The 23544-nt window shown below is 33.5% G+C and overlaps 1 protein-coding gene across 4 annotated transcripts in view; it reads right to left on the bottom strand.

Moving 5' to 3' along the window:
• Positions 1 to 23544, bottom strand: part of KIF27 (kinesin family member 27) — a 127882-nt gene that overhangs the window by 97420 nt on the left and 6918 nt on the right. For 3 of the 4 annotated variants that reach the window (XM_051966279.1, XM_051966287.1, XM_051966294.1), the window contains exon 3: positions 11020 to 11220. In XM_051966279.1, the coding sequence (XP_051822239.1) occupies positions 11020 to 11220 (201 nt within the window). Of the gene's footprint in view, positions 1 to 11019; positions 11221 to 23544 lie in introns of those variants that run through there. The other variant, XM_051966302.1, reaches the window with a different exon arrangement.

Genomic DNA, 23544 nt, shown 5'->3' with positions numbered 1-23544 from the left:
TTCACAGTCTGGCTCCCACCTACGTGATTTTCTATTACTCCCCCTATGTCTTTATGTTCTAGTCAAAATGGATTCCTTGCTGATCCCCATCTATGATATTCCATCTCCTGTCTCCAAACTGTGCTTATACTAGGAATGGACTCCTGCCTACTCCTTCCTTCCTGTAATAATCCTTACCTTCTTTAATGGCTCAGTCCAAGCATCATTTTTTAGATAAGGACTCTCCTGATCTCTTGGGGTATTAGCACCTTCTCTCTCACCCAAATTTCTTTGTATATAGTTTTTATTTCCTTGTTTCTACATCAGTTATTCCCACATTCCCCCACCCTACTAGGTCCCATATTCATAGAATGTAAACTCCTTGACAATAAGGGCTGTTTCATTTCACATTTGTATTCCTAGCATTTAGCACGATGTAGACATTTATTAGCAAGTGTTTTGGGGAAAAATTAATAAATTCTTTGGTATCATTTTCACTTCCTTTATATAAAGGGATGGAGTAAGATATCCTAGTCCAAAGATATGATTCAACTATATCCAAGGTGAAAATAAGATTGTCGTGCAAATGTCAACAATCTGTTCAATTTTTCATTTGTCTGTTGTCTAACTTTTATTTTTAAAAAGTTCAGAGGCTAATATGGCTTCACTCCTCTCACATCAACTTTTTGCATTTATTTTTCTCTCTGCTATTTTCTGTTGTTTTATTAGGCAAAACGAATTATCTTGGTAGCAAGATGGCATACTGGATAGAGATAGATAGGAATTCCTATTCCTTAGAATAAGGAAGATCAAAGTTCCAATCCTCTCCTCACATACTTAACTGGCTGTGTAATCAAGTCATTTTGCTTCTACCTCGTTTCCCTAACTATAAAATGGAGATAATAATGCATTCATGTCCTCCCAGAGTTGTTGTGAGGATAAAATAAAACAATATAAGCAAAGTGTGTGGAAAACCAGCATAGAAATGCTGGCTGTCATTCTGCAATTGAAAAATGGTCAAAGGACATGAATAGTCATATGAAAAAATGCTCTAAATCACTATTGATTAGAGAAATGCAAATTAAGACAACTCTGAGATACCACCACACCAATCTCTCAGATTGGCTAAGATGATAGTATTGTTGATATATGTTAATGATAATGATAAATGTTGGAGGGAATGTGTGAAGATTGGTACACTAATAGATTGTTGGTGGAGTTGTGAACTGATCCAACCACTCTGGAAAGCAACTTGGATCTATACTCAAAGAGCTATCAAACTGTGCATACCCTTTGATCCAGCAGGGTCTTTACTGGGTTTGTAACCCAAAGAGATCATTAAAAAAAGGAAAAGACTCTGTATGTGCAAAAATCTTTGTAGCAGCCCTCTCTGTAGTAGCAAGGGACTGGAAACTAAGTGGATGCCCATCAACTGGAGAATGGCTGAATAATAATGGTATATAATGTTATGGAATATTATTGTTCTGTAAGAAACGATCAGCAGGATGGAGAGACTTACATGAACTGATGCTAAGTGAAGTGATAGAACCAAGAGAACATTGTGCACATCAACAAGATTATGTGATAATCAATTGTAGTGGATGTGGCTCTTTTCAAAAATGTGATGATTCAGGCCAATTCCCACAAACTTGTTTTGGACAGAGCCATCTGCATCCAGAGGGAGAACAGTGGAGACTGAATGTGGATCACAACATAGTATTTTTGTTGTTTGCTTACTTTTTTTCTCATTTTTTTCCTTTTTGATTTTATTTTTCTTATTCAGCATGATAAATATAGAAATATGTTTTAAAATATTGCACATATTTAACCAATACTATATTACTAGTTGTCTAGGGGAAGAGAGTAGGGAGGAAGAAAAATTTGTAATGCAAGGTTTTGCTTTGCAAAGATGAATGTTGAAAACTATCTTTGTGTTTATTTTGAAAATAAAAAACGATTATTAACTCCCCCCCCAAAAAAAAATGCTGGTTACTATTCTCTTCCAATATTACACTCCATGAGATTTTTGCAAATGAATTTCTACTCTAAATCAATGAGGTTTTTGGCTTGCACATTTTTCTACTTATTGAGAGGGTCTGTGGGATCTTCTGACCTCTTCATTTTGGCAAATGATTTAACATTGATTAAATATCCTAAGGAAATGGCTATACTTTCATCTGTGTCTTTTTCTTTATCCATTTCCTATTTTCAGTATCAATAGCTTTTTTTGATTGTTAGGTAGATCTATCTGATTGTATACTATATTTTCACCTTATATTTATCCTTTCTCTCATGTTTTGTTGATTTTAACATTTCCTTTAACTAGACAATGTTATGGATTACATATTGAGGCAGATTTGAAAATGACTCTTACATTATTAGTCAATTTTTATTTGTTAAGATAGAGTCAAATTAATTTTTGTGATATTGAACTGTTTGCCAAATCCACTATCTTCCAATTTTCTTGAAGAAAATATTTCTGCTATCTAGATATGAGATTTGAGTATTCTACATGCTTCATTGTGTTCTTTCCCTAACACTTCTCAGCATCCTCCCTAGTTATAAACTGACATAATTTAGATTTGAGTCCTTTATCAAGTTTTTCTAATTCTTTATTATCTACCATAGATATTGACACAAAAGTTATAATTAAATTATCTTCATGGTAATATTTTTGCTCATATTCTACATGATCTCTTGATCACTCCATAAACTATTTCTTATTGCCTTCAGGTATGAAAAAGCTTTGTTTGCCCTCCAAGAAAAAAAAAAAAACAGTAAGCTGTCCTTCCAATTAGTTATAGCATTCTTTTATCTTCTTTTTTAAAATTATAAGAATATTTATATGGTTTAATCCTCCTAACAGAAATAAATGTAATAGTAATTCTATCTAGAACACTAAGTCCTACTCTGAGTCCTTGGCTCTAGTTGGTAAACTCATTTTGCTAGTTTCAGGCCAATCAAATCACTTCTTGGACAACTCCACGCAGTGCCACTTACAACATAGCTTCTCTCTCTCTCAAAATAAAGGTAACTCCCCACCCTGTGATTCTAGATGTCTTACTTTTTTTTTTTTCCAGAAAATATAATCAGAAAGAAGTTGATAATAATACTTGTGAATTTGAGGTTTTATGCTCCAAAGCACAGGTAATAAAGTAAATTTGAAATTCTAATATGAGGTAAAAGCAACTTCTCAATTATCTCAAAAACTTGGTGGAATGGTACTTAACTGGAACATGTGAATATTTATAGTTATGAAAACTGGCACTTGGACAATGAGAGAGAAAGAGGGAGAGGGAAAGAGAGGGAGAAAGAAAAAGAGAGAGAGAGATTAACTTTAGAATTATATATAACAAATTACTTAGACATAATAAATAAGTAAATTAGACATTAAAAAAAAGAAAGTAGCAAAGTGGAAGTGAAAGGACCTTTGCAAGAAAATGAGCATGCATCATACATACTTAGAGCTTGTAATAACAAAAGAAAGCCTTAATCAAATTTATTATAGCCCATTCATTAGAAAAGTGTATTTTAAAGTTCAACAAAAAGCTGGATCATGATCAGAGTTTCTAAAATAAAAAAAAAAATTTAAGATTGATGGGAAAGTCTCAAAATCTTGACAACATAATCACAAATTATCCAAATGAGAAAGAAAACAGAATCATATAAAATGTGGCTATGTAAAAAAAATATGTTTATTTCAGATTTTAAAAAAATAAACATATAAGATGGAAGAAAGAGGGGCATATAACCAAGAAAAGTGACAAGGAATAATTCAGAACTATAAGTAGAGTTTACAAAGATGAAATTCCAGAGGTAAGACTTGCAAAAATGGGGCAGCTAGATGGTGCAGTGGATAGAACACTTGCCCTAAAGTCAAGAGGACCTAAATTCAAACTTCACACATTTAACACTTCTCAACTATATGACGCTGGGCAAATCACTTAACTCCAATCGCCTCCCCAAAAAGAAAAACAATAATGAAAAAAGACTTGCAAAAATGATAAGAAAAAAATTTTAAGGAATGCATAGAACAATTGGGAAAAAACAAAAAAAAATAGATTCTCTGATTAAGGCAGATAATAATGTTGACAGACAACAGAGAGAAGGCAGAATGATTCAATTCCCGCAGAATGATTCAATTCCCACTTTACTTTTAAAAGAATTCAAGTCTTTGAGCAAATTTATATGAATTGATATTGAGTGAAATAAGCAGAATGAGTGGAACAATTTACATGATGACTAGAATAATATCAAGAAAAACAACACTGAACAAATTCAGAATTCTGGTCATTATCATGTCTAATCATGATATCAAACTGCTGATTGTAAATGTACCTCCCATGTCCTGGCAAAAAGTACTCAATTGAGTAATGGAATGAATTGTGCATCAATAATATCATACCCCACAACTATCAGAAGAACCCTTCAATGAAAGAGAAGACATCAAAACCCTGCACTTCTGAACTTGTAAGTTACTTGACTATATGTTTCCTATATATGGACCTCACTACCACTGTACTTTAATTTTATGGCCACTATTCCTGCCATGAGTTCTGTATAACTCTTGGCCTTGATATGCCACTTGAACAAATTTTTTTGCTAAAGCACCCACTCTACTGGATGATTATTAAAGAAAAACACAAAGGTAAGTGTTCATAAGGAAGACAGCCATATCCAGGGTTACTTCTAATATCCTGATATAGTAGGCAACTACCTTTTTGAGAACCCAACCTGCCAGTGCAGTTGAATAGGTGAGCTAAAAGTTTGGAAGAGGGGTTACATATGAATTGGAAGATAAAAAATAGAGCGAATGGAAGGTAATTTTAAAGTGGATGGTATTAATTGTTGGGAAAATGGAGTCAGAAAAGGCCTCCTGGAGTAGACAGCAATTAGATTGAGTCCTAAAGAAGACAGACCAAGCATTCCAAGGGTCACAGATTGGGAAGGAGAGCATTTCAAGCATGGGGAACAATCAATGCAAAGGCATGCATACAAGAAATGAAATCTCTTGTGTAAGAAACAACAAGAAGGCCACTATGGCTAAATCACAAAATGTGTTAAGGGGAATAGAATATAAGATGATGGAAAAGGCAGGAAATAGCCAAATTGTGAACAGTTTCAAAATCAGGGGAAAAAAAGATTAGCAATAGGAAGCCACTAGTACTTACTGAATAGGTAGTGACATGAATAGATCTATACTTCAGGAAAATTCTTTCAAGAGATAAATAGAGGATGGAGTGGAGTTGGGAAAAGACTGTTGTGCCACAGTTCTCTTTTATTGTCTTGCTCAGTTCCCCTAATTGTTCTGCCTCAATCCCCTTAGTTGCAAACCCCACCTCTGGTTCATTAATACTGATATAACTCAGAGGTTATAAATTGTCAATGAATAAACTCAAGATAAGGGAGAGTCCAGACTTCCTGGCTCTAAGCTGGACACCAATTTAACTCCCATTTTGTTGGAATTTATGATCCTGTCAGAACCGAATTGATGGTTCCTGCCTGGAGATTCCCTCTCTCACCAGAGTTTGGACTCCATTCCCCTGCCTTTGTTTAGCTATTGTGTATAAATATGTCATTGAGAACTCACATTCTCTGCTGGATGTTTTGGACATCAGCCTTGGGGGCAGCATTCCCTCAGCACAATCTCTCCCTTTCAGTAAAATATTAAAAACTCTCTAATCTCTATCTTGCCTCTGTTTCTCCAGCATTACAACTTGAGGTCAGTAGTCCCATCTTCCTATGTGTGAAATAGTCAGAAGGCTATTTCTAGTGTTCAAGTGAGAGACAATAAAAGTCTGAAGGGGAATGGTTGTTGTGTGAATGGAGAGAGAACACATATACAAACATTACTGTAGAGAAAGAAATTTCAACATTTGAAAACTGACTTGATATATGGAATAAGTAAGAATTAGAGAGATATAAGTTGAAAAGTTGTGAACTTAACTGGAAATAGGATGATTTCTCAAAGTTCAGATATAAGAAGAGTTTTCAGGGTAAGATATGTTGGATATGCTGAATTTGAGATGCCTACAAGATAATGGGACTGGAATTCAAGAGAAAGATAACATCAGATCTAGAGAAATCTGCAGAGAAATGACTATTGAACCTATATGTACTGATATGATCACACTGAGAGAAAGTATAGAGGAAAAAAAAATAGGATCCAGGACAGCACTGGTGAATGGACACCCAAGGAACAAATATGACATAAATAAAGATCTAGCAAAAGAAATTTTAAAAAGGAAGTCAGACAGGAAACAAAACAAGAAAGAGAATCTATAATAACCCAAACAGAATTAATAAAACTATAAGATACTTTACAGAAATAAATGAAGAATTAAATGGTTGGAGAAAAATTAATGCTTCATGGCTGGGCCATGGCAACATAAATAATGAAAATACTTAATTTTTTTTTTTACAGATTTTTTTTGCTATGACAAATTATCAAGGTATTTAGGAAGAATTACAATGACTATATTCCAGAGAAGAGAATAACTTTTCCTTTTCCTTTCTACCTTAAACCTCCAAATACCCATTGCCATCAATTGGTTACACACAAAATAAAATCAGAAATGACCCAAACTATTTGAATTGGGCTAGTTCTACCTTACAGAATTAGACAACATAAGAACAAAATTTAGTAGAAAGAGCTAAAGCTCAAGAATCTCAAGAGAAACAACTTTAAAAAATACAAATAAAGGGTTAAGATCTACCAAATCTTAAACTATACTATAAAGCATAATCACCAAAACAATTTGGTCCTTGTTAAAAAGTACAAAAGCTGATCAACGGAATAAATTATGTAAACAGAATCTAGAAATAATCAAACACCGTAGCACAATGTTAAAACCAACCAAACAAACAAACAAACAACAAAAATCAAGGACATTAACTACTGGATTAAGGAATCCTAAAATTGCTTTAAAAATTGGAAAGTGGTCAGGAAGAAATCAGACTTAAACCCACATCCTATATCATATATCACAATAAACTCCAAATGGACGCTTGTAGATTTTAACTGAATATTCAAGATCATATAAAAAATAGTGGAAAAAGAAAGATTATGCCTTTTCACAACTAAGGCTAAGGGATTTAGTCAATCAAAAAGCATTTAGTGTTTAATTATGTTCCAGACACTGTGCTCAGCTCTAAAGACACAAAGTAGGGTATCTGTCCTTTAAGGCCACATTCTAACTGGGGAGAAAACATTTAAATAACTAGATAAACAAGATACATACAGAGTAGATGGAAAGTAATCTCAGCAGGGAAGACCCTACTAGCTGGAAGGACTGGTAAAGACCTACTACTCAATATGGGCTTTGAATTGATACTTAAAGGAAGTCGGGAAAACTAAAAGATTAGGAGGGAGAGCTATCCAGACATGATGGGGAGAACTATTAAAAATGTATGGAAACAGAAGGAAAGAACATAAAATAGGTGACTGTATCTGGATCATAGGAAATAAAGTGCAAGAAAACTGAAATGTAGTTAGAGTGAAGGGTTTTATTTCTCAATAATCATATTATATTTGATCTTGGAGATAAAAGGTAGTAATCAGAGTTTACCAAGTTGGGGGTGAGTAAGAGAAGAGGAGGCTAAATATGACACGGTCACACTTGCCCTTGAGGAACAATCATTAACAGTTAAGAAATTGAATTGGAGTAGGGACAGACTTACAGCTGAGATACCAGTTAGAAAACTTCTATAATGGTCCCAGTGAGAAGAGCAGAGGGTCTGAACTGGAGTGGTGGCTGTGTGAGTGGAAAGAAAGGGATCTACGTAAGAAATGTAAAGTCAGCAAATGAAAATAAGGAATTAGGTGAACATGCATGATACATAGGATAACTTCAATTAGATATATATGGAAAACCTTTTGAACAAGCAAAATATTTGCAATTTAAATCAGAAGGCAAATAGTTAACTTGAAGAAAACTTTCACAAAAAATGTTTCTAATAAAAATCCATTCAAGTGATATAGAGAATTGATACCTACATGGGAATATGGATAGACAGTTCTCAAATAAATAAATATAAAAACTATCAACAACCATATAAAAACATTTTCCAAATCACTAATGATAAGAGAAGTGCAAATTAAAACTGAAGTTTTACCTCACATTCAACAGACTGGCAAAGACAACAACAACAAAAAAAGAGCAACTTTGGGAAGTGATTGTAACAGAATAACAAGCACACCAATGGCACAGCTATAAATTGCTTTAATTATTCCAAAAATTATTTAGAAACTATATCCATAAAGTTACTAAACATCTTGTGGACATAGTTTCCATATGTAATTTACATATAATTTGACCCAGCTATACTACTATTGGGTTTATATTCCAAGGAAATTTAAAAAAAAAAAAAAAAGAAGGGAAAGGACCCATATGTGCAGGAATAGTACTTTTTGTTGTAGAAAAAACTGGAAACAAAATTCTTAACAATAGGAGCTCATCAAATGGGAATGCTTGAACCAAGTGTGATATATAAATGTAATGGAATCTTATAAATTGATGGAAAGTGAAATCAAAAGAACTAAGAAAATTTAAGCTAAAACATTAACAATAATGTAAAGTAAAACTCTGGAAGAACTCAAAATTAATCAAAGCAGCATACACAGTAACTTCAAAGGACTCATGATGAAACCTATTTTCTCTCTCTTGGCAAAGGGATACCAGACTGACTATATATGCACAATGAGATAAATATTTTTTAGCATGGACAATGCAACGATTTGTTTTATTGGACTACAAATATTTGTGATAAGAGATTTTCTACTCAGAGACAGGTGAAAGTAAATTACTAGAAAAAGATAGATATGAGAAAAAACATTTCCTTTAAGATGCAGAGTGCAAAAGGAGACACAAGCAAAAACCAGACATTTTTGTCACTGTTTTGTTAAAATAAAATATAATAAACATCCAAAACAAAAATCAAATAACAAAAGTTTTAAGTTTCTCAAATTATTCCCTTTTTTATTCATCTTTGTTTACTGTAGGCATGAGGAACCTCCTCCTGAGATCATATAAGGACTGTGAAATCATCTGCATAATCAATCACAGATGATTATGAGCTGAAAGTTAGATAAAACAATTGCTTGAGTTCTATAAGCCAACAATTTTGTATAGCCCATTAATGATGTTATAAATATCTAAATGGCCGTTGGCAGAAAAAAAAAATTTCCTTGCCCTGATTTACTGAAAAATCTGTGTGTATCGATTGTTAGCTTCATAATAAAAAAAAGGACAAATTTAAAAGAAAAGGAATCTAAATATTGGAGATGAAGGAAAAGAGCATTATGCAATGAAGTGATTAAACATCTATCTACACTTGTCAAGATGTAGATTCCACTAGATAAAGGCAGCCTGTAGAGAGGAATACATCCAGGTGCAGGGAACTAATATGAAATATAATGTGAAATAAGCCTTAGGTTGAAGATCATAAATGGCAGATGAGGAAGTTTCCCTTCATTGTCTCTTAGGAACAGGAAGAGCTACTAAAGATTGTTCACTTTTCTTTCCATCTCACTCCCTCCTACCTATTCTGCCTTCCTGTCACATAATCCACATTTTTCCTGATTTCCCACTCAATGCTCTAGGAAAACAAGATCAACAGATAAAAATAATTTAAAATATCTCTATCTTGAAGGGAAGAAAACAAAGACCCCTAAAGGAGAAGAAATTTGCACAAAAATTGAGTGACGGAGCCTAGATTAAAATCAGACTGAACACAGAAATATTTTCTATCAAGAATATTACAAAGAAATGCCTGGAAGACTTACATGAACTGATGCTGAGTGAAGGGAGCAGAACCAAGAGAACATTGTACAGAGTAACAAGATTATGTGATTAACTGATGGACTTGATTCTTTTCAGCAATGAGATGATTCAAAACAATTTCAATAGACTTGGGATGCAATGCCATCTGCATCCAGAAAGAGAACTATGGCAATTAAATGTGGATCAGAGCATAGAATCTTCACCTTTTTTTCTTTCTTGTGTATTTTTCCCTTTTAATCTGTTTGTGTGTGTGTGTGTGTGTGTGTGTGTGTGTGTGTGTGTATGTGCGTGTGTGCAGCATAATTAATATGTAATGTGTGTGTAAATGTGTAGATTGCACAAAGTTAACCTATATCACATTTGCTTGCTGTTTTGGGAAGAAGGGAAGGGAGAGGAAAGGGAGAAAAATGTGGAATGCAAAGTTTTGCAAGTGTGAATGTGGAAAACTATCTTTATATTTGGAAAAATAAAAAAAAAATTAAAAATTAAAAAGAATATTACAGTCCTCAGTCTACATTTTTTAAAGTTCCTAAACTTTAGCAATTTGGTTTTAATCTGCAAGTACATATTTTCTGGGATAGCTAGTACTGCAGATATTTAATCCATAACTAAATAAGAAAAAGACAGTAGACTGTACTGCACTTGGAAAACTATACATGGTTTTTGAGGATTCCAAGCAGAAATATCATCCTTTTTAATGCCTACCTTCCCCTGCTGATGTCAAATAACTATGAAGGTAGAAAAACCTTGATCTTGAAACAATCACAATTGAAGGTGACTCAAAAGGCAATGGAGATGAATACAGTGGATGTAAACAGGCTATATATAGCATGTTACCATTAATTATCTGTGCACAAAAAAATGACAAAGAATATTATCAATGACATATATGACTAAGAAGGAGGAGTCAGTAGGGTTGTAAGATTGAAGGATATGTAATAAAGTATCAAAATAAACTCTGTCTTCTTTACTTTTCTGGTGTGAATTTCATTTAGGCATAGCCCTGAGTGAAATTTCAATAACTGAGTAGATACAAAATAAATTATTTTAATAAATAATAGTTCTAAGCTTCTATTTTCTTATCTACATGGTTTAACACAAAGTCTACTGGTAATTCATAAACTATTTGCCTTTTAATGAAAAGCAAGAATATTTTGCCATTTTTTAAAAGAAGTGAAACACAACTAGGGATAAATCTTTTAAGGATTATTAAGTAACATGCTGATCAAATTTACTAAAGTAGGTTAGGTATCTTTACCTGTGTTTCCTTTTTCATCTTCTCTGATGTGTAAATCTTTAATTGATGTTTCCAATTCTAGCAGATCTCGGAGGTCTTCCTTATAGACTTCTATGTAAGATACTTTTATGTTAAAATCAATGCTGCTATTTTCAGAAATGCTTTGAAATAGGTCTTGGATGGCACGTGGAATGATACCTTTTTTATCCTCCGCAACTGATGCTGAAAATGTAGAAAAAGAGGATGCTACCATAAATTTAGTTTATGAAGACAGCTATATGGTGAACGTGGGCAGGCTGTGATATATTTTCAATAAAGGAATGCACAGTAAAAACAGCATAAGGATGTTTTTGGAGAAATGTACATTCAGAAAAGACATCATGTGATAAAAGAGAAGGCTAACAATGGTCAGTCCATGTATTCCATTAGAAGCTATAAAATTTGAAAGGATTTAGATGAAGGTGCCCAGCATGGTAAAGTGAATCCCCATAGAGGATTCATTGGAAAACATGTGTGATTGTTTGGGCTGTGATACCAGTACAAATGATATCTAAAGTGATGAAAGCACAGAATCATCAAATATCAAAGAAAACTAGAAGGGAAATTATGAATTCATTTTTGCCTGTATTTGGTAAAACTTTTAATAAAGTCTCTTATACTAGATAGAGTACAGATCCATTAAAGGACTAAAAATTTCTCCAAAAATCAATTTCTTGATTATTAATTTTTTAAAAAATCAGATCTTTGGTTTTATAAGTATTTTAACATATGCATTGAGATGAAAACAGTGAAAAGTGATTTATCTAGCATTTCGTAACCTCCTCTGTTCATCAACTCTACCTTTCTAATATAACTATATTAAATGTAAAATGCTTTTAAACTGACTGAGCTCTAGCTTTGTATAAGAAAACATAGTGCTATGCCACAGTGTCTTTGAACTGTTCTATCTCGGTTTCCCTGCACTAGTTGTCCTGACTGAGCTTTCCTGAATTGTTTCCTTAACTGTTCTGCCTCATCCCCTTAGTTGTAAAATCTCCCTCTGGTCCATTAAGACTGAGGATCATTTGTTCTAAGGTTATAAATTGTCAATGTAAGACTCAAGATAAGGGGGAGATCAGGCTTCTTGGCTCCTTCTGCTCTCAGTAATTTATGACACCAGATAAGACTATCCTGGATACCTCATTGACATCTTTACTTCTGTTTATTCAGACACCCTGACTCTGGCTTTTAGTAAGAATTTATATCCTCCCCCTATCCTGACAGAACCAAATAGGTCTGTGATGAAGTTTCCCACTTCTTTCCCCTTTCTTTGTTTGTAAAAGGTATTTAAGAGTTTGAGAACTTACATTCATCACTGGATACTTTGAGATGAGAGTCCTGTCCAGTCAATTATGTTCTCCAATTAATAAAATCTTAAAAATTCTCTAATCTCTCTCCTGCCTCAGTTTCTCCGGCAGTACATTTTGGAGGTCCCCTGAGATAACAGAAACTGAGAACTGTATTAGAGATTAGAGACCTCTAGATCTCCACTTAGGCCTGAGGCAGTTCAGGATCTGGGTCTATACCTTAGGAAAAGATCAGCACTCTGGATACCTCCAGAGCCTCCTGGGAAAGGAAGCAGCTCTTCAGCCTCAGTAGGTCCTACAGTGGACAACGAAATCGTTTTGGCCTTTGGAAGAGTAAGTTTTTTATTTTATGTACATTTTTGGACTCCATTCTGGTTATTCTGTTTTGTATTTTATGTCCATTTTAGGACTCTGTTCTGGTTCTGGTCTGTTTGTTAGCAATCTGTAGTCTCAGAATAATATATATCGACGGGTACCAAAATTCTGAGATGGACATTTTTCTGGGACGCCGGGAAATATCCTCTGGGTATCTTATGTATTATATGTTTGTTTAATGTTGTAACTATAGTCTGTGTGTTTTGTGTGTCTTGTTTTGCCTGACTTTTTCCTTAGGTTTTCATAACTGTGACTAAGAAATTTTGCAATTGGATATAAGGGACAGAAAAGGTTAGATAAAGCTATCTGTTAACTCAGCCACCTTATCATGAGAAACTCTACTTCAAAAACAGTAAGTCCACTTGAATGTCTTTTTAATCATTTTTCTGAGACTTTAAACATTATGATTATGGAATATTGTGGAGAAAAAATAAACTAAAACTGTTTTGCCAGAAGGAGTGGCCTTCCTTGGGGGTAGGATGGCCTCCAGAAGGCACATATGACAGGGAAATAGCACTGGTGGTGCACCGGGTAGTTATTGGTGAGCCTGGCCATCCAGATCAATATCCCTACATTGATGTTTGGCTGCAAGTTGTCTCTTACCCCCTTTCCTGGCTGAGGACTGCGACAATGACAAATGGTATTCGCATTCTGGTGCAGTCCCTGAAGACAGACAGGGAAAGCTGTAAACTGCCAGAGAAGAAAATCCTACAGGATTCTCTAATCAGGTTTATGCCTGAGGGACAGAATGCTCCTGAGTCTGTCTTTTCTCTCTCTCTCTCTCTCTCTCTCCTTTCTCTCCCTCCCTCTCTCTCTCTCCTGTACTCGAGATGGAGTTGCATGCAATGCTTCGGGATCTATTTAGCAACCCCCAGTTTTCCCCAAACCTATTCTGCCTCTAAGGGAAATGGTGGGCTCAGAAGGGTTCCTTTCTTAGTTTATGTCTCTTTCTTTACAAATGACATTAATAACTGGAAAACTCAAAATCCCCCTTTTTCTGAGAAACCACAAGCTTTGATTAACTTTCTTGAATCTGTTTTCCATATCCATCAGCCCACGTGGGATGATTTCAGCAGCTCCTTACTATCCTCTTTACTACAGAGGAAAGAGACTGTGGCATAACAATAGAGAACACAAAGAAATCTTAAGGATTTAAACAACTGATTTGTTCAGCCCTAATATCTCTCAGATCTCCTGACCTGCAATCCCATATCTGCAACCACTAATTGAACATCTTGAACTAAGATGAACTAAGGTGTCCGGTAATCACCTTAAACTAAACATATCCAAAACCTTTTCCCAAAAGCCCCCACCCCCGCCCTTCTTCCTATCTTTCCTATTATTGTAGAGTTCACCATCATCTTCCCAGTTACCCAGGCTTGCATCATCCTCACTACCTCACTTTTCATCACCTTTCCCCCCAATATCTAATCTCTTGGTTTTTTTCCAAACAAGTCTATGTTTCTCCATTCCTTTTCTGACACTACCATCCACTGGGTGCAGGAGCAGGCCAATATCACCTCACAACTAGACTGTTACAATCCCTACTCCGTTCATCCTTTAACTCAGCTACTAAAATGATCTTAAGATGCAGGTTTGACCATCTTACCCCAATCAATCAAACCTAGTGGCTCCCTATTATCTCCAGTATTTAACAGAACATCTTCTGTTTGGTTTTTAAAGCTTTTCATAATCTGGCCCTTTTCTAGCTTTTCAGTATTCTTGCATCTTACTCCTGCCACATACTTTGTGTTCCAATGCTACTATTCTTCTTCAGCCACAACACTAAAAATGTTAACCCAAACTATCCAAATATTGTTAATTACAGCTTTATAAAAGATTTGAAGTATGACAATCCTGCCCCCCCACCCCTTTTCTTGCTACTTTTTTTTCTCATTTCCCTTGAAAGCATAGACAAAATTTTGTTTCTGTCTAAATCTAAAAAGTATCGTCTTAGCCGGTAAATTAGATATCATAATTTTTATTATATTGATGTAGTTCAGCCATAACTAATGGACAGCTCTCCAATTACTTAAATCTTTATTTCTAAGAGTGTTTTGTAAGTACATTTATATAATCTCATGTATGTCTTAGTAAGCCAAAAACAATACATTTTGTACTTATTACATAGAAATATTGATGATTTATGCTAATTTATTTCATATCTGCTACTTTCCTGAAGCTACTAATCATCTTAACTTCTTTGTTAGTTTTTCATAGATACACAATAATGTCTGCCAATAAGGAAAATTTTGTCTCATTTACTATTGCCCATACTTTTTATTTGTGCTTTTTCTCTTGTAATAGTAGCATTTTTACAATTATTTCGAATAATAGTAGGAAGTAGAAACATCTTTGCTTCATCCCTATTTATACTGGGAAAACTCCTAACACTTTTCAATTGCAAAAACAAAACAAAAAACCTAAATATTAACTATTAGTTATAGATATATAAAGATTGGGGTTCACTTTATTAGTTCTTTGGTATAGGGAACTTGCCCAAAGAGTCTCTTACTAATATATCAATATTCATTAGTGAGATTGATCTAAGGTTTCTGCTCCTTTTGCCTCTCTCTGATTTGTGTTAGGATCATATTTCTCTCATGAAAATATTTGCTTGAATGCCATCCTCTTAGATATATTGAAGAATTATTTTTGTAGCTTTGATTGTGCTTTAAATATTTGATAGAATTCACTTGTAAGAACATGAGGGCTAGGGATTTTTCCTTTGGAAATTCATTTATGGGTTATTCAATTTCTTTTTTTTCTTAAATTGGTTATTTTGAAAATGTTTCCTAAACTTAAGTTTATATTTTTTGTAGAAATTCATCCATTTACTTTTAATTCTCAGTTTCTCGGGCATTTAATTGTATATGGTAAGTTTGGATGATTCTCTTTATTTCTTCTATACTTGTTACAAAAGAACCTTATTATTTCTTGTCTGTTCTGTCATTTTTCAGTTTTGACCCCACATTGTCAAAGATACTGAAGTGGTTTGCCATTTACTTCTCTAATTCATTTTACAGATGAAGAAACTGAGACAAACAGGGTTAAATGACTTGCCCAGGATCACACAGTGTCTGATGCCAAATCTGAACTCGGGAAGACGAATCTTACCTATTCCAGGTCCAGCATTCAATCCACTGAGACATCCAGCTGCCCATTCTTGTTTATTTCCTCTTTTTAAGCAGATTTTTTTTTAGTCTTAAAAAAACAAATTTTGATCTTTCCAGTTTTATTATCCATTTTCAATTTTCCTTATTTCGCCTCTAATTTTCAAGATTTCTTCTTTTGTATTTGTTTCAAAATTGTTAGTTATACTGATTCTTTAGTAATTAGTTTATAGTTACAGGAAAATAAATGTTAATGGTTGAAATTTCTTACAAATAATGCAAGGTGGCCATCTAATGGACAAAAATAGTGGTTGCAAGCTAACCTATATGAGCCTACTCTACTTTCTGATCTGGTGCCCAAGAAAGCATTACATGGTAAAAAAAACAGAAGTGTACTATATATTCTAGTTTATTTTATATGTATGTATTTGGCTTATAACTTTTCTGTTTGCAAGAATATTTCTATTTTACAAGAATATCCCATTCATTCTTTAATCTTACAAAACATAATTTATTATTCATTCAACTCAAAATAACTAATAAGAAGCTGAATTTCAGATAAATTTATAATAGTTCCTGAATAAAATCTTTAAAAATTAAAAAAAATTTTTTTAAAGTTTTACCAAAATTCTTTACTTCTGTTAAAGGGATAATCTATCAACTACTTATAGTTTAAAAAAAAAAAAACTTATAGCTATTATTCTGTCACAATTTGCCCTTTAAAAGATTATACAAAAAGGTTGTGAAAACATTACTCCATACAACTGAAAAAAGTCATGTGAAGTAAGGCAGAGCAATTAAAGTAGAATAAAAACTAAAAGTAGACTAATCCTACAACTAAATAGAAGGAAAAATCTGGAAAGTGATATAGAGATTAATGGACAATGAAGAGAAAGGAACAAGGAGATCACAGCAAACTGTCTCAGGGTTTTCATCATTGCTGCCAATTAAAGGCAGATGCTTTGGTTGGAGAAGAATGATGGTTAAGAAGATGATGTTTCCCCATATGATTATCTCAATAGATGCAGAAAAAGCAATTGATAAAATCCAAACACCCATTCCTATTAAAGACACTAGAGAATATATAGGACTTTTCTATAAAATGATCAGTAGCATCTTTTTAAAACCATCAGCAAGTATCATATGTAATGGGGACAAACTAGAATCTTTCCCAATAAGATCAGGGGTGAAACAAGGTTGCCCATTATCACCATTATTATTCAATATTGTATTAAAAATGTTAGCTTTGGCAATAAGAGAAGAAAAAGAGATTAAAGGAATTAAGATTAGATCATAAGGAAACAAAATTATCACTCTTTGCAGATGATATGATGGTATATATGTAGAGAACCCTAGAGGATCAACTAAAAAACTACTAGAAACAATTCACAACTTTACCAAAGTTGCAGGATATAAAATAAATCCACATAAATCATCAGCATTTTTATCTAACACCAACAAAGTTAGCAGCAAGAAATACAAAGAGAAATTCCATTTAAAATAACTGTCAATAGTATAAAATATTTGGGAATCAAAAAAATATATATATGTATATCTATATCTAGAGATATAGATATGTAGATATATATTTTGGAATCTATCTGCCAAGGGAAAGTCAGGAACTATTATGAACTACAAAACACTTTCCTCACAAATAAAGCCAGATCTAAACAACTAGAAATTTTTCAAGTGCTCTTGGATAGATCAAACAATAATAAAAATGACAATACTACCTAAATTAATCTACTTATTTAGTGCTATACCAATCAAAATTCCAGGAAATTATTTTACAGATCTAGGAAAAAAAATAACAAAATTTATCTGAAAGAACAAAAGGTCAAGAATTTCAAGGGAATTAATCAAAAAATGCGAATAAAAGTGGCCTAGATGTGTCAGATCTAAAACTATATTATAAAGCAGTGGTCATCAAAACTCTTTGGTACTGGCTAAGAAACAGAGTAGTTGATCAATGCAATAGGTTAGGTTCACAGGACAGTCAATGACTATAGTAATCTAGTATTTGACAAACGCAAAAACCCCAGCTTTGGGGACAAGAATTCACTATTTGACAAAAATTGCTAGGAAAACTGGAAACTAGTACAGTAGAAAACTAGGCATTGACCCATACCTAACACCATATACCAAGATAAGATTGAAATGGGTTCATGATCTAGACATAAAGAATGATATTATAAATAAATGAGAAGAACACAGTATAGTTTGCCTTTCAGATGTGTAGAGGAGGAAGGAATTTGCAACCAAAGAAAAATTGGAGATCATTACTGATTATAAAATAGATAACTTTGATTATATTAAGAAGTTTTTGAACAAATAAAACTAATGCAGACAAAATTAGAAGGGAAGCAATAAACTGGGAAAATATTTTTACAATCAAGGGTTCTGATAAAGGCCTCATTTCTAAAATATATTGAGAATTGCCTCAAATTTATAAGAATTCAAGCCATTCTCCAACTGATAAATGGTCAAAAGATATGAACAGATAATTTTCAGATGAAGAAATTGAAAACCTTTCTAGTCTTAAGAAAAGATGATTTAAGTCACTATTGATCAAAGAAATGCAAATTAAGACAACTCTTGAGATATCACTACACATTTCTCAAGATTGTCTAAGATGACAGGAAAAGATAATAGCGAATGTTGGAGGGGATGTGGGAAAACTGGACACTGATACATTGTTGATGGAACTATGAATGGCTCCAACCATTCTGGAGAACAATTTGGAACTATGCCCAAAGAGTTATCAAACTGTGTGTACCCTTTGATCCAGTAGTGTTATTAGTGTGCTTATATCCCAAAGAGATCTTAAAGGAGGGAAAGGGACCCACATGTGCAAAAATGTTTGTGGCAGCCCTCTTTGTAGTGGCAAGAAACTGGAAACTGAATGGATGCCCATCAGTTGGAGAATGGCTGAATAAATTATGGAAAATGAATGTTATAGAATATTATTATTCTGTATGAAACAAGCAAGGATGATTTTAGAAAGGCCTGGAGAAACTTAACTGCTGCTGAGTGAAATGAGCAGAACCAGGAGATCATCGTACACAGCAACAACAAGAGTATAGAAGAATCAATTCTGATGGATGTGGCTTTCCAACAATGAGATGATTCAGGCTAGTTCCAATGATCTTGCAATAAAGAGAAGTATCTACACCCAAAAAGGAGGGGACTGAGTATGGCTTACAACATAGCATTTTCACTCTTTTTGTTGTTGTTTGCTTGAATTTTATTTTCTCATTTTTTTTCTGGTTTGATTTGATTTTTCTTGTGCAGCAAGACAATTGTATGAATATGTATACATATATTGGATTTAACATATATTTCTACCATGTTTAACATATATTGGACTACTTACCATGTAGGGGATAAGGGGGAATGGGAGGGAAATTCGAACACAAGGTTTTACAAGGGTTAATGTTGAAGTATTATCCATGCATATGTTTTGAAAAATAAACTTTGAAAAATAAATTATGCTTTAATAAAGAAAAAAAAGATATGTTTCAGACAAAATTTGGATTTCTCAATCATGGCTTGCAATATTAAGACTTTTGGTCGGGGAAGAATGTACCTAACAAGGGATAAACAAAAACATATTTTGAGAACTCTTGAAATTTGGTTCAGAGGGCTTTGAATATAAAAAAGAGAGAAGCAAAAAAAAATGGTTTATGAATATCTACCAAGTTAAATATAAGAAAAACCAGCAGATAACAAAGAAAGTGGTAGAACAGGAGAAATGTCCAGTGATCTCCAGGAAGCTAAATCCAAGAAAGGAATCAATAATCAGATTGATGACTTCAGATGTGCCAATATATATTCTAAGTACAGTGAACTTGACTTTTTAAATACTAAAGGAAAAAAATTATCTCAAAAGTAAATTCCAAAGCTATCTAATAGAATGGGACTCCTGTCTAGAAGGTTATCTTTTATTGAAAAGGAAAGCAACATAGCTAAAGCAAAGTAGTACTTCATATCAATAAGAAATACTCATGTGAAAAGATCCAATAAAGGAGACAGCAAAAAGAAACTAGCACTTTTTAGGAAAGCTAAATGAAAGGAGAAACTGAAGAAATACTGCTGTGAAAAAAATAACAAAAGATCAGAGGAAGTGTCAAACATCAGCTCATCTAGGCTATGTAGCTCAGAGCTCTCTCAAATGTTGCCCAAACCAGATTAAAATGCAATAGGAAAATACTTAACAAAAATAAATAAATAAATATAACAAAACAAATTATATTAATTTGGAGCCTCTGTTTTCATTTAAGTTTGATACCACTACTATAGAACATTTGAAGAGGAGGAAGCAACTAATTAAGGATTCCAACTAAGAACTAAGAGGATCTGATATCATCTCAGGTGGTGAAAGAAGTGATAAGGCATATACTAATTTGGAATCAGTATTAGTCAGTACAGAAGAAATGATTGCCAAGGGAGAAATAACAGAAACCTTGCACTTTTCATATCATAAAATATGAGTTTAGCAACTGATATGTCCTAAATTTCAGAGAAAAAGTAGTTTGGATGACATTGCCTAATATGCTATAGGGAAAGTTAATCAAAGAGGATTAAGTTCAAAGTCAATACAAGATGATTAAGTTCTAGAAAATTTTATCATGAAAACATATTTAGTTCTGTTAAGGTAAAATGGGGGAACTGTCTGAAAGATTAATATGGCTACATAGCTAATCAAAAGGTTTTCTGAAGAAATAAATTAGACAGAAATAAAAGCAGAAAATTATTGCACAGCCTTCTAAATTTTATTAAATCCTTAATAAATAGTCTAGTAGATGTAATTTGTCCCTGTTAAATCCCTTACAACTATTCATTTGTGTTTATCTCTTTAAAATTCCTCTTAATGCCCTTGTTTGAACTTTAAAGCTTCCCCTGAGTTTGAGTTTTTTTTTTTCATCAAAAATGTGAGGAAGGCCTCTATTTCAAGAAAGATCCATTTTTCTTCTTTTGTAGCATAACACTCAGTTTTACTGGATAGTATTGGCTGTAAACACATATCCTTTGCCTTCCAGATTATCAATTGCAAGTTCTTTGTTTCTTTACAGTGACAGCTGCAAAATCATGTGTGAACCTGACTTTAGCTACTCAATACATGCCTGCAGCATTTTATCTTTGACTTGAGAGCTCGGGATTTTGACTGTGATGTTCCCAGGAGTTTTCATTTTGGAGTTTTTTTCAACAAGCTATAAGTGTATTCTGTTTGCACTATGCTGTCTAATTCCAAACTATATGGATAATTTTTTTTGCTGCTAGTGGATAGAGGGATGGTCCTAGAGTCAGGAAGATATGAATTCAAATCTAGCCCCTACCGAAAAAAAATCTGTGACGTTCTCCCACAAGTCCAGAAGAAAGTGGGTTCTAGATTAGAGAGGACATGTTGCAAAAGGATAACTTATAAGTCATGTTTCTAAAAGGTTCTTTTCTCTCCTTTTGGAGGCATTTGTAAGATTCCCTTTAGAAATGGTATAGCTTCTCTACTGGATTCCTTTTAAGTCTTACTCCATAATTCTGTCATTCTTCAGTTTGTCTACTTTATCAGAGGCTGGTGTTGACATGCAGAATCCTGCAGTTCTCAGAAGTTCACAGTGTCTTCTTCTGAGGATCAAAGGTGGTAGATGAGAAGAAGGTGAGGGGAGAAGAGGTAAGAAGGGAGCATCAGGAGGCTCTTATCCTCCTTCCCAATGATTCACTTTCAGGGCTTTAATTAGAACTGTTCTCTTCTCAGCACTCGTTCAAATTCCAATGATATTAAATTGACTTGATGAATTTAGACAAACCCAAAAAACCTTGACCACTGTCTCACTTTCTCTCACACCTTGTAGAAATAACTTTGATTCCATGAAGATGATAAATGTATCACTTGTTAAAGTTATCAGGACTAATTCAGAGAAAACTTGGGAGGAGCTATGTGAACACAAAAAAGCAATTTCCCAGAAAAACCGTATATACAATAACCATAATAATGTTAATGAAAACACAGAAGGCAGTAAAACTCAGCGCAAATAAAATAAGTTACCGAGGGCAGATTAAACCTACCTTGTTCCTTTAAGTGAATAGAGAATATTGACTTCAACATGGTATACAGTCAGTGAGTCTGTTGGTTATGCTTCACTGGGGGCCTTGCTTTTGCCTCCCAGTATTTGTCTGCTGTTTCAACTTATAGATGCAAAATATCCTGATATGTGAAATGCTAAACCAAGACCTGTACAATTTGTTTTCAGCACTACAAAGAGTCTAGGGTTTATTCAAAATTATGGAAATAGAATGAAAAAAAGCTATTTCAGTTTATCTTGCTGTCTTCCAACTTTGGGTTATTAAGTTCTTTCCTCAAAATAACCTATTTTCCTGGCATTTTGGATCCATTCAGGCTTATCTATTACAATCATCCTAGTCTCTGGAGAAAAAAAAAAACCCAGCAGTATAAAAACATATTTTGGTTTTCTTCTTTCACATTAAGTTTTCCACTCACTTTCAGTTATGTAACACACTCTCAGGGAGTAGTTAGGAATTGCTTTTCTACTCTCTCTACAATGAGAAACAATACTGCAAAACTCTTCCCAAACAATGCTTAGAAAGTAGTAGCCAACTGTGCACTCCTAAAATTTGAGGGAAAGATTATTTCATTTGAATGTCTAATTCCCCATCAATAAGAGCCAAATGGAAATCTCTATTATCTCAACTTTTAATAAATCAATTAATGTTCTTGCACAAGAGAGGAGACATAATAGACAAAAGAGACAGATAGAGTAGTAGAGATCAGTTATAGAATAAAGAGATAAACTCACCAACAGAAAGAAAGATACAGCCTCTTTGTCTTCTCATTTTGTTAACAAATGCTTCTATGTATTATTGATTGATTAGGCTGATTCAGTCAGTTTCTGCCTATCCTATCTTTGGACAAAAGTAATAAGTCCATGGAATGAATCTACAAAGACCAGACACATCTGAAATTTGAAAATCCTCCCTCCCATTTTGGATCTTTGAGCAGATAAGAATGTCTTTCCATATATATATAAAACAAAGGATTGCTATAAAGTTAAATTTTAAAATTTGTCATCTGATCCCATAAGCTTTAAGTGGTACAGATCTTGGAGGAATGTGTGTATTGGGGGAAATTTCTTTTGGTATATATCAACAAACACTTATTAAGAATGTGTGTACTAGGTACCAAGGATATAAAGATAAAAGCAGAATAGTTCCTGTCTTCAAGGAACTTAGTTTCTATTTGTGGATGGGGTGGGGAGGAATCATGTACACAAATAAGGAAACATAAAATATATTCAAAATCATTTAATGGGAAGAGTGCACTAATTACTGATGGGGAATGATTGGAAATACATAAGAAATGGCACCTAACTTGAACTAAGAATTTGAAGAGTTCGTAAAGGGTATTTTGTTTTTTGCAGGTATTATTTCTGTTTTCTTATACACACATCCCTATATGTATATATGAATTATATGTTATAATATTATATAATATAAATGCATTCCTACACATTTATGTGTATTATTTATTTGTAATAATAAATATACCTCATTATCTGATGTAGCCTCATCTTCATGATCTTAAAGGTACTTTTTAGTTTTAAGCAACTGAGCTCTAAATTTTTTATACTTGCCATTTTAAAAACAAGTGCATTTGTAAATACACAGGTACTCTAAGACAACTAATTAAATAGATGCTA

This window comes from Antechinus flavipes, chromosome 1 (genome assembly GCF_016432865.1).
Source record: "Antechinus flavipes isolate AdamAnt ecotype Samford, QLD, Australia chromosome 1, AdamAnt_v2, whole genome shotgun sequence".
Classification (NCBI taxonomy): domain Eukaryota; kingdom Metazoa; phylum Chordata; class Mammalia; order Dasyuromorphia; family Dasyuridae; genus Antechinus; species Antechinus flavipes.
The sequence above is the reverse complement of the archived record's forward strand: the minus strand, read 5'-3'. Positions and strand labels throughout refer to the sequence as shown.